Genomic DNA, 13211 nt, shown 5'->3' on the forward strand with positions numbered 1-13211 from the left:
TCTTTCCCATTCTCTCTCCCTTGAGAGATGATGATGGTCCAAGACTGACTGAAACGTCCAATTTATGGGTTAGTTATGAGTATATATTCCTTTCAAGCAAATTTTCCTCCTCTTGGCGACCGCCTGAAAATATCAATATCCGGACAGTATTTTGTTCTCTATATTATTATTATTATAATCAAAAAGAAGCGCTAAACCACAAGGGCTATACAGCTTTGCTCTCTATAAAGATGTTCAAAATAAATAAACTAGTAACAATGGAATATGTAACCTGAATCCACATCTAACAAAGATGTTATATAGCTTAGGTCGTGGCCAATTAAGTTAGGAAATCCATTGTGGGACAACAGATAAAAATCAGGTGATAACATCAGTGTACATCCATATATCTTCCCCTGTTCCATTCTTCGTTCCTCGCCTAATGTTCGCTTTCTTTTATTTTTCAACTGTTGTGCATATAGTTTTAGCTGTCACATTCAACATTATATGTAATTTCTTGTTTGTATTTTTTGAAGGAGGGGTATTAATGTTGTAGTTTTATAACTGTAGTGTAAGCGCGCCTCTGGCAAGACAGTGATAGAGGGAATGATGATGAAAGTTTCTCTTTTTCGGGCCACCCTGCCTTGGTGGGAGATGGCCGATGTGTTAATAAAAAAAAATAATTTTTGCCACAATTGAGTCTCTTACCCTTCTACTTGAGCTATCCTGCTCTTCGATATTCAGCAACTGGTAACTAAACAGGCATCTAGTGCCTAGTACCGTGTACCTCGCTCACCTTACATCTATTTGGATTAATTTAAGCTATTAAATATTACAAAATAAAGATCTTGTACGTCATATCACATAAACAATGTAACACCTGTAACTTCCCCTTTGTTATCCTAAGTAATCTATACATATGCTGCTATGTATGATAATTTATGCAACTGTAAAAACTTACTTAGTAGGCACTTTACACTCCTATGTACAATGTGTCCATATAACTGAAATATATATACGCTTTAAATTGAATATAAAAGATATTTCGTTTAATTTTAAAAGAATAACAAAATATGAAGGAACATTGCAGTAGGCATATTGGTCAATGTTAAGCAGGTCTAACTCACTCACCCACACCCCATCATATACCTGTCTAACCTATATTTAAAGCTGCCCAAAGTTCTGTTCTCAATTACGCGAATACCTTAATAGAAAAAAAAACAGGTTAGTAAATTCGTCAAGCAAGAACACCCCTCTGTAAAACTATTTAGATTCAATTATCAAATTGGCTTCGAATTGCATCCTCAATTATTGATTCCATCAACTTTCCCACAATTGAGGTTATGCCGATAGTTTTGAATTTGACACTTGGGACCCATTTCTCACCTTGTAGTAAATAGGTATCACATTTGCCATTTACCACGTACCCGGTGCAATACTCAGTTGTAGTGATCCATTGCTAAGTTCCTCTTTGCATTACTTAAGAACCCTTGAAAACAGCTCATCAGGGTCGGGTGAGTTATTTAGTTTCAATGTACCAAGTTCTCTGAGGACCATGTCACGAGCAACTTTGATCTTGTGATTTTGGAATTTCATTTCTATTCTTTTGTGAAAATCAGAGAAAATAAATGGCAAAAAATGATACACATTTCTTTATCACTAACAGTAAGCTGACCTGATATATATATATATATATATATATATATATATATATATATATATATATATATATATATATATATATATATATATATATATAATATATATATATATATATATACACATATATATATATATATATATATATATATATATATATATATATATATATATATATATATATATATACAGTTTGTCTTTTATTCCCTCGCAACCTTTATTTCATATTCTTTTGACGTTTCTTATTCCTTTTCTGATATTTCTCTCCTAAAGTTATTATCTTGGTCAACAAGGCCACCCTCTCGTCATTTGCGGTAGTTTATTGTATTGCTCACCCCATTCAGGTCCTTTATGTTTTATCTCATTTCTTTTGGGAATAGATGCAGTTCGGGGGTGCTACATTATTATTATTATTATAATCAAAAAGAAGCGCTTAACCACAAGGGTTATACAGCAGGGGGGGGGGGGGTGCTACGCTTTGGAAAAAAATTAAACTGACATTTCTCACCACCGTCTCCCCTGCCTCCCTTTTCTTTTGTGTGGGAAATAACAGCTAAATAAGACTTTTAGCTTTCATATATTTATGATTCACAGTCTTTCTTGAATTAGATAAACCAAGATAAGAGAAAGTAAAAGTATATGCAAATGTACTCCCCTCGCTTCTCGGAGACACTCTGGAGTTACTAATCTCTCCAGGGATGTTTTTGACACCGGTGAGAGGCTCTTAATCCAAGGAACTGGACCTACTCTCCCTTACGATAGATCGAATTTGAATGACTCGCATTCCCCCAGGCACTATAGGATCCCTACGGTTTTAGTGGCCCCATGACTAAAAATAATATGGGGCCAGTGAGTGTCGAAGCACGACGATGACAGTAACAATGGTAGGTTATGTAGACGTGCCGAGAAAGTTACCGTCTAGAGCTTCCTGTATATCAAGTGGATTGTGAACCAGCTCCCGCGTGCATCTCCAGTGTGTCTGCAGTCCTCACCATCGCCACGACGCCTCCGCCACATACACCATCACTCGAGTCCAGGATGAATGCGGCCATATTGGTGCTACTAGTATTCGCTGCCAGTGTTTCTGCTGAGAAGGTAAAAACAGTCTAAAAAAAAAAAAGCCTCGCATTTTGACATTCATTAGTTAATATGAGTCCATGTATTACACATCAGTCAAACTTCAATGAATGTTCAGAATTGTATGACTAATACTTTTAATATGAACAGTAATTCAGCCAGGGTCAAAGTTGTCTTGGAAATCTGTATTAAAGTGAATTTGAGCAAGACTGGGGCGTTACGCTCCTGAATATGTGTACATATATTTGTTTATCTTTTTTTTTTACATATCCCCGAAGGGGAATCCTTAAGTGATTGCCTGATTTTTTTCCCTACAAGGTTTTCATTTAAAACTCGAGAACGCTTCATCCAATCAACTTCCAATTTTCAAGACACACACACACACACACACACACACACACACACACACACACACACAGCCAAGCACGTAAAGAAACTAGAGAAAGTGCAAAGATTTGCAACAAGATTAGTCCCAGAGCTAAGGGGTATGTCCTACGAGGAGAGGTTAAGGAAAATCGACCTGACGATACTAGAGGACAGGAGAGATAGGGGAGACATGATAACGACATATAAAATACTGAGAGGAATTGACAAGGTGGACAGAGACAGAATGTTCCAGAGATGGGACACAGAAACAAGGGGGCACAGTTGGAAGTTGAAGACACAGATGAATTACAGGTATGTTAGGAAGTATTTCTTCAGTCACAGAGTAGTCAGGAAGTGGAATAGTTTGGGAAGCGATGTAGTGGAGACAGGATCCATTCATAGCTATAAGCAGAGGTATGATAAAGCTCACGGAGCAGGGAGGGTGACCTAGTAGCGGCCCGTGAAGAGGCGGGGCCAGGAGCTATGAATCGACCCCTGCAACCACAACTAGGTGAGTATACACATACATTGGTTTAGAAAGACACGTAAGCAAACACTATGACATATTTATTAGAAAACGTTTCGGTCCTGGGACCTTGATCACCGAAACGTTTTCTAATATACATGTCATAGTGTTTGCTTACGTGTCTTTCTAAACCAACTTGTCGGTATTTATTACCAAGGTTTATACTATACACACACATACACACATTAACTAAAACACACACACAAACTAAAACAAACACACTAAAACACACACACACACACTAAAAGGGAGAGTGACCTAGTAGCGATCAGTGAAGAGGCGGGGCCAGGAGCTCGGACTCGACCCCCGCAACCTCAACTAGGTGAGTACAACTAGGTGAGTACAACTAGGTGAGTACACACACAAACACACACACACACACACAAACACACACACACACAAACACACACACACACAAACACACACACACACACATACTAAAACACACACACACACACACACACACTAAAACACACACACACACACATACACACGTGCTCATATACAACAGGCCTAGTGTCTAATCGACATGTGCCTAGGACAAAATGGTAACACACACACACACACACACACACACACACACACACACACACACACACACACACACACACACACACACACACACACACACACACACACACACGCACACACACACACACACACACACACACACACACACACACACACACACACACACACACACACACAGCACGCTAAGTGTCACTCGACAAATGCCTTTGACAACTAGTAAACTACTACTACTACTGCACAGCTGTGAATCGATCCCCCTGCAACCGCACACATATAACAGGAAGGTCGGTGCCGTTGTATAATGTATCAAGCAGTTTCCTTGTATAATCAAGCTAGGTAGACTCTAGAAACCACATAACCTACTGTCGGAAAGCCTCGGATATTAACAAGATCGGCATCTAAAATTAAATTGAAGTGAAGGCTCATCTGCACCAGACGATTAGCTTGAAAACGAAGACAACTTGGTGCACTTACCAGACACACTATGATCTGAATGAATATCAAAATGGTATACAATACCGACAGGTTCGTAGGTAAGACACATGGGCAACATTTAGGCATCTTTATTCCGAAACGTTTCGCCTACACAGTAGGCTTCTTCAGTCGAGTACAGAAAGTAGACAGGAGCAGTAGAGATGTGAAGACGATGTAATTAGTCCATCACCCTTGAAGTCGTAGATTTGAGGTTGTCAGTCCCTCAGCCTGGAGGGACTACTCTGCACCTCTCCTTCGACAATGTTTAAGTCTCAGCACTGTCGCTTGATCTTCAGTTAGTTCCAGACTTTGGAACAGAACTTCTCCAGGCTGGGGGACTGACAACCTCAAATCTACGACTTCATGGGTGATGGACTGATTACATCATCTTCACATCTCTACTGCTCCCGCCTACTTTCTGTACTCGACTGAAGAAGCCTACTGTGTAGGCGAAACGTTTCTGAATAAAGTTGCCTAAATGTTGCCCATGTGTCTTACCTACCACACTATGATCTATACGGTATATGTTGACATGAGTTTCATAAATACACAGGAGTATACAGAGAGATGTGTATTCCTCACTGTATGTACACTGAATGCTTAATTCATGTTTTGGGACTTAAAGTATTCTTGATATTAATGTGCAGTGAATTTTGGCATTAATGACCTTTGTGCAGTCGATAGGTTTTAAACAGCAAACTAACTAACATTTCCATGCCAACAGCATTCGACCAGTGATGTGGACTTCAAAACCCAACATGGTGCGAGGGACCTTACACTTGGCTTGCCAGTCTCTCCTTTCCTTGCCTCTCCATACCATCAGCTGGTGTTGCCAGGATACAACCCTCTCCTCTCTCTGCTACAACTATCCTTGGCAGGAGGCCTGGGAACACAAGGACTGCCATTTTCATTTCTACAGAGCTTGAATGAACTAGGATTTCCAGCTACTCAGTTGCAAGGCTTAGGACACGGACTGCCAGGTACGCAGTTTCAGGGTTTAGGACAAGGCCTACACGGAACACAGTTTCAGGGTCTGGGGCAGGGACTAACGGGCGCTCAGTTGCAAGGTCTAGGACAAGGACTGCCTGGAACACAGTTGCAAGGTCTGGGACAAGGGCTACCTGGAACACAGTTTCCGGGTCTAGGTCAAGGACTACCTGGAACACAGTTTCAGGGTCTAGGTCAAGGGCTACCTGGAACACAGTTTCAGGGTCTGGGACAAGGACTACCTGGAACACAGTTTCAGGGTCTAGGTCAAGGGCTACCTGGAACACAGTTTCAGGGTGTGGGTCAAGGACTACCTGGAACACAGTTTCAGGGTCTAGGACAAGGACTACCTGGAGCACAGTTTCAGGGTCTAGGGCAAGGGCTACCTGGAACACAGTTTCAGGGTCTGGGACAAGGGCTACCTGGAACACAGTTTCTGGGTCTAGGTCAAGGACTACCTGGAACACAGTTTCAGGGTCTAGATCAAGGGCTACCTGGAACACAGTTTCAGGGTCTGGGACAAGGACTACCTGGAACACAGTTTCAGGGTCTAGGTCAAGGGCTACCTGGAACACAGTTTCAGAGTCTGGGACAAGGACTGCCTGGAACACAGTTTCAGGGTCTGGGACAAGGACTGCCTGGAGCACAGTTTCAGGGTCTGGGACAAGGACTGCCTGGAACACAGTTTCAGGGTCTGGGACAAGGACTACCTGGTGCTCAGTTTCAGGATCTGGGACAAGGACTACCTGGTTCGCAACTACATGACCAAGAGTTACATGGTACACCGTTACAAGACCCGAGAGGCCAAGAACTGCTGGGCTACCGAAGAGGACTCAACGGGCAGGAAAGACGGGGCAATGGCTTAGCAAGGCATAACAGACGTTACAACCGGGGTGTGGGCCAACTATCCAGTAGCTTTGGCATTTCTCCTTTGTTGGAGCAAAACGATGATCAGCAAGAGTCGATGGAGGATATATTCCAGTTAATAAATCTACTTCAGGACTTAGAGTCTAGAAACTCCATACCTCGACGTCCAGAAGACCAAGGAAGGCTCGTACAGCAGAAAAACGACAAAGACCTGACTCTTCTCTTGCAAAAACTAAATCCTTTGCATTCATTACCACTAAATAGCCGTTCTCCGGTTGCTCCCTTAGTAAGTGACCCTCCTCAGATCTTAGGTCTCAAGCCCTTTGGCCTCGGCCACACGCCAGGTGTCTCGAGGGTAGCGGCGGATCGGACTGTGGAATATAAAAAAATTCTGCCAGATACTGACGGTGCAGTCGATCTCCGGGCCTCACGAAATGTCCCATTTCGAGAGCCCTTGGGAACCAGAGTTCTGGATCACAAGGATCAGTTCAGATTTCCAAATTATCGCTAACATGTGCATTATGTAAAAATAATTACCTAAAGAAACACAATGGCAAAATTGTAAAGATTACATAATTTCGCAGCACCCCTACTTGTTCTGGCTTACAATAATAATGATTATAATAATAATCATTGATTACTATTATAATCAAAGGGAAGCGCTAAACCCGTAGGATTATACAGCGCCTGTGGGAGGGGTGGAATGTGTTCGGGCTTAATTCAGGGAACGAGCACAAATCCAATTCCCTAGATCAAGAGCCCCTCACCAGCATCAAGGAACTTTCCTTGAGGGGTCTGGTTTATTGAACAACGCAAAACGAAGCGATGAGGATAATCCCAAATACGGGAGAGAGAGGTCAGGTGAAACCCGAAAAAAAAAAAAAAACAGGTAGTAGTGAGATCATTTGTGAGAGGCGAGTGAGCCGGGCCGTGTACTGTAAGAGTGAGAAGGGTTGGACATACTTGCAGCCGTGATTTGAACAGTGCAGGTGTCCAACACCATAGCATACAGGGCCACATTATGAGTTGGGAGAGAGCAGAACTACTTATCAGAGGGTGATTTACTTAGAAGTAGATGACTGGAAGCCTTTATGACTTCCATTTCAAACACTGCTACACAAAACTCAGGGAGCTTTAGCCAAATTGATTCTACCCAACCAAAATTGCAATCAGAACACGTTTGAATGAGCACTGGAGGGCCTACCGGACCTGCCCAGGCTAGGAAGGTGCTCAACGACCAACTCTTTTCACTCTTGCGATACACCTGTCTTCTGAGTTGCAGCTATTATGACTCGAGAAATCGTAATGACACGATTGGAAACAAACCACGGTACGGGCGGGAAGTTTTACGACTCACCGCGGGTTAAAGCCCCGCCCGTACCGTGGTTTGCAGCTATTATTAGCTGAAACCATTGACACAACGTCTTCAATAAATTTCTTGATTGTGCATATGTATCTTATACCAACACTACTAAAATTAAATCCATTATTCTTGTAAAATTATTATTATTAGCAGTACCAGTAGTAGTAATTATAGTAATGGGAAGCGCTAAACTCGTAGAGTTCATAAAGCACATGATAAATTGAAGGTAATCATTATGAATGTATGAAGAGTAAGTATGGAGTCTATGGTAGAACTCCTAATTCTGTACCCAAACTAACTAGGGGACAAATAAAAATTCAGGTCTCTAAACACTGCACTAATGTCAACCATACACTCCGGTATCCAGTAATTTGTAAGTGTTGCTGGATGAACGAACTATCGTTCTATAATGGATGGATCCCTTACCGATACACCTGGCTTTGTTTTTGTTTTTTTTAACTAGGAGGATTAATCAATCTTCCACTGAAAGGATTATTGCATATTTGTGAGAGAAGTGCTAACTAGCTGGGGATGAAGATAAACTCGGGGGAAGTTTCTGTATTTATTCCAGTAAACGAGTGTAAGCACTGAGTGTTTCCTAACATGTGTTGTCCCTATTCACCTAGAAGTAGGTTCCTGGGTGTTAGTCGATCGGTTTGGGTGGCATCCTGGGGGATATTAAAATAACCCGTGGAAATAAGACAGACAATCCCTTATGACGCACTGACTTTATTGGGTTATCCTAGGTGGATAACAATACCCCCCCCACCTGGAGTTAAAAATCCGAACAAATCTTTTCTTTAACATTTAATGCACTAAATCTCAACCAAGGAGAGCATACGTAACCCAAGATCCAAAGTCAGAAGAGATGTTATATATGTAAATGTTATTGGGACGGCATATTATTATTATCATTGGGAACGTTAAACCCGTAGGATTATACAGCGCTTGTGGGGGGGGGGGGAAGTATTCAGGCTCAATTCAGGTAACTGGAGCACAACTCTAATTCCCTAGATCAAGAACCCCTCACCAGAGTCAAGGAACCTCCCTTAAGTAAGTAAGTAAGTTTATTCAGGTATACACAAATACAGTTACATAGAATTATCATACATAGCAGCATGTGTGTAGAGAACCTAGGATAACCCAAAAAAGTCAGACAGAGTGACTTATTTCCATTGGGGTCCTTTTACCTTATTATTATAATATAAAGGTTATAATATTTTCTTATTATTCTACAATGAAGATAACATCTTATTATCATACTAAAAAGACTATCTACTACACCAAGGTCATTAAGACTATCTACGATACGAGGGTCATTACTAGGAATAAGGTAAAATTTACACGTATGTTAGCTAAAAAATAGAAAATCATTCCCCTCCCTTTCTGTAGCTACATTCATCAGACACCTTTTGGCACTCTTCTTGAACTGGTTCATGCTATGACTGGCTTTGACATGTGCGGGTAGTCTGTTCCATTCCTTTATTGCTGTACAATAAAAGGTGTTTGACGCCTGGCCACTGACTGTGGGTACTACAAAGTTGTGGTCTCTCCCCCTAGTACTATGATTGCTTTGGTTCCCATTATTATAATTATGGGGGAGCGCTAAACCCGTAGGATTATACAGCGCATGGCTTTGGTTCCCAACCTTGACAAAATTGACAGCAAGATATTCTGGACATTGTGAGCAATTTTATGAACATGATTTAGCTTCAGTTGTTTTACTCTGTCTTCAACATTCAGCATATCCAACTGCTGTAATTCATCCTGGCCTACATGTTCTCTTGAGGGGCTCTTGGGACGGCATAGGGACACATGGTATTCATTATATACGACATTATTACATAGAAACTTCCATGCTCACCCAGCATCAACTGCCAGTGCTCCACCTTGTGTTGGTTGGGTCTAAGGATCGCAACGGCCTGATGAGTTGGTAATGGTTCCATACTCTGATATCAACTGAACACTCTATACCGTCCCAATCATTAGATCTCATTACATACGCCCTGTATGATCCATAAAGCTTTAGCACCGAAAAGGTATGTAATAATAATAATAATAATAATAATAATAATAATAATAATAATAATAATAATAATAATAATAATAATAATAATAATAATAATAATGGTCCACTGTTCTCCTTGAGCGCTTATGACTCACGAAATCGTAATGACACGATTGCAAACAAACCATACCACGGGTGGGATTTGAACCCGCGGTCAGAGAGTCTCTCTGACCGCGGGTTCAAATCCCGCCCGTGGTATGGCTTGAGCGCTTATATTTACTGTACTTCAACATACCTGTATACCTTGTACATGTACTTGTGGAAATAAAGATAATAATATAATATAATATCTTTATTTACTACAAGTACCTGTACAAGGTATACAGGCCTAGCTGACATCAATATAACAAAAAAGGCACAATACCGTGACTGGAACAATACACAAATAACCCGCACATAGAGGAGAGGAGCTTACGACGACCGAAACGTCGTCTCTTAGCACTAAACCCGCAGAGTTCATACAGTGCCTAGGAAATGGGAGTCAATCAGTTTCTATCAAAAAGGAGGACAAATCCGATTCCTGGGATCATGAGTCCCTCGCCAGCATTAAGGAACCTACCTAGAGGCAACAGGAAGTCAAATTCATTGGATCAAGAGCCCCACACAAGCAATAAGGACATTATTATTATAATCAAGGGGGAGTGCTAAACCCGTAGGATTATACAGCACTTGTAGGGGGGGATGGAAGGTAGACTCGATTCAGGGAACTGGGGCACAGATCCAACTCCTTAGATCAAGAGCCCCTCACCAGCGTCAAGGAACCTCCCTTGAGGGGCAAGTTCACGTGAATGTTGCATGCCTTTTTATTTTGGTTTACTGTCTCTGGAGTATCGTTTACATATTTAACTTATTACAATCAAAACTAAGCACTAAACCCACAAGGGTCATATATTATGATCAACGGGGAGCGCTAAACCAGTAGGATTATGCAGCAAGTCATACAGCACTGATGGATTAGTCAGGTGGCCTATTTAAGAGCAGTTGTCTCTAGTAATTTGCTAGTGATCAGGCAAGCTCTTATTACATTCATGGAGAAGCACTAAACCCATAAGCTCTAGAGTGACAGCTCCATCCCATCTGTTGGAAGCATTCATATTTTTCACCAAATTTAAATTAGTACTTTTAACATTGTCAGTTAGAACAGAGTCGCTGTATGAGTACAAAATATTCTATTATTATCAAAAAGGAAGTGCTAAACCACAAGGGCTATACAGCGCTAAAAATTTCTAAAATCAATCCCTACCCACCTTTGAACCCAACAACAGAAGCTTCCTGGCCCAAGGCTGATGGAAATATAACTACAGTGGACCCCCGCATAACAATATTAATCCGTTCCTGAGAGCTCATTGTTATGCGAAATTATCGTTATGCGAATTAATTTTCCCCATAAGAAATAATGGAAATCAAATTAATCCGTGCAAGACACCCAAAAGTATGAAAAAAAAAATTTTGCCACATGAAATATACATTTTCCTACACACAAAGAGAAGGATACATGCACAATAGTAGAGTAGTACATGCACAATATATATTGTGCATGTACTACTCTACTAAATGAAGAATAAATGACACTTACCTTTATTGAAGATGCAGCAATGACTGATGAGACACTGTGTCCTGGGAGTGCCTTTTCCTCCTGAGTACTGTAGGTCCTGTTTGGTATTTTCTTCCAGAACAGGCCTTATCACACTGTGTATGCCACTACGATTCTTAAATCTCTCAAACCAACCTTTGCTGGCTTTAAATTCACCAATATGAGCACTAGTTCCAGGCATTTTTCCCTGTTCACCTGGGTGTTAGTCGACTGGTGTGGGTTGCATCCTGGGAGACAAGATTAAGGACCCCAATGGAAATAAGTTAGACAGTCTTCGATGACACTGACTTTTATGGGTTATCCTGGGTGGCTAACCGTCTGGGGTTAATTGTTTCTTGGTATTCTCAATAAGCCACACCAACAACGGTGCTACAGCAGCAGCAGCAGCTGACAGTGCTACAGCAGCAGCTGACAGTGCTACAGCAGCAGCAGACGGTGCTACAGCAGCAGCAGATGGTACTACAGCAGCAGCAGCAGCTGACGGTGGTACAGTAGCAGCAGCAGCTGACGGTGCTACAGCAGCAGCAGCAAACAGTGCTACAGCAGCAGCAGCAGCAGCTGACAGTGCTACAGCAGCAGCTGACAGTGCTACAGCAGCAGCAGACGGTGGTACAGCAGCAGCAGACAGTACTACAGCAGCAGCAGCAGCAGCTGACAGTGGTACAGCAGCAGCAGCAGCTGACATGCTACAGCAGCAGCAGCTGACAGTGCTACAGCAGCAGCAGCTGACAGTGCTACAGCAGCAGCAGCAGCAGCTAACAGTGCTACAGCAGCAGCAGCTGACAGTGCTACAGCAGCAGCAGCAGCAGCTGACAGTGCTACAGCAGCAGCAGCAGCAGCAGCTGACAGTGCTACAGCAGCAGCAGCAGCAGCTGACAGTGCTACAGCAGCAGCAGCAGCAGCTGACAGTGCTACAGCAGCAGCAGCAGCAGCTGACAGTGCTACAGCAGCAGCAGCAGCAGTGCTACAGCAGCAGCAGCTGACAGTGCTACAGCAGCAGCAGCAGCAGACAGTGCTACAGCAGCAGCTGACAAGTGCTACAGCAGCAGCAGACGGTGCTACAGCAGCAGCAGACGGAACTACAGCAGCAGCTGATGGTGGTACAGCAGCAGCAGCAGCAGACGGTGCTACAGCAGCAGCTGACAGTGCTACAGCAGCAGCTGACAGTGCTACAGCAGCAGCAGACGGTGCTACAGCAGCAGCTGACGGTGGTACAGCAGCAGCAGCAGACGGTGCTACAGCAGCAGCAACAGCTGACAGTGCTACAGCAGCAGCAGTGCTACAGCAGCAGCTGACAGTGCTACAGCAGCAGCAGATGGTGCTACAGCAGCAGCAGACGGTACTACAGCAGCAGCAGCTGATGGTGGTACAGCAGCAGCAGCAGCTGACAGTGCTACAGCAGCAGCAGCTGACAGTGCTACAGCAGCAGCAGCTGACAGTGCTACAGCAGCTGACAGTGCTACAGCAGCAGCAGCTGACAGTGCTCCAGCAGCAGCAGCTGACAGTGCTACAGCAGCAGCAGCTGACAGTGCTACAGCAGCAGCAGCAGCAGCTGACAGTGCTACAGCAGCAGCAGCAGCAGCTGACAGTGCTACAGCAGCAGCAGCAGCAGCTGACAGTGCTACAGCAGCAGCTGACAGTGCTACAGCAGCAGCAGACAGTGCTACAGCAGCAGCAGACAGTGCTACAGCAGCAGCTGACAAGTGCTACAGCAGCAGCA

At 43.0% G+C, this 13211-nt stretch overlaps 1 protein-coding gene across 1 annotated transcript; it reads left to right on the forward strand.

The window, feature by feature from the left end:
- Window positions 1-2598: 2598 nt before the first annotated feature.
- LOC128695280 (uncharacterized) lies at window positions 2599-8500 on the forward strand. Its single transcript, XM_053785787.2, has 2 exons — window positions 2599-2733; window positions 5337-8500. The coding sequence occupies exons 1-2, from the start codon at window positions 2677-2679 to the stop codon at window positions 6975-6977; spliced, it is 1698 nt and encodes a 565-aa protein (XP_053641762.1). The 5' UTR covers window positions 2599-2676; the 3' UTR covers window positions 6978-8500.
- The last annotated feature ends 4711 nt before the right edge of the window (window positions 8501-13211 follow it).

Source organism: Cherax quadricarinatus, chromosome 50 (genome assembly GCF_038502225.1).
Source record: "Cherax quadricarinatus isolate ZL_2023a chromosome 50, ASM3850222v1, whole genome shotgun sequence".
Classification (NCBI taxonomy): domain Eukaryota; kingdom Metazoa; phylum Arthropoda; class Malacostraca; order Decapoda; family Parastacidae; genus Cherax; species Cherax quadricarinatus.

What these genes read in the sequence shown, in the direction of transcription:
- LOC128695280 (XM_053785787.2), top strand. Translation starts at nt 2,677, where the DNA reads ATGAATGCGGCCATATTGGTGCTACTAGTATTCGCTGCCAGTGTTTCT. An exon ending in CCAGTGTTTCTGCTGAGAAG is followed by an intron (nt 2,734 to 5,336) that starts GTAAAAACAGTC and finishes CCATGCCAACAG; the next exon opens with CATTCGACCAGTGATGTGGA.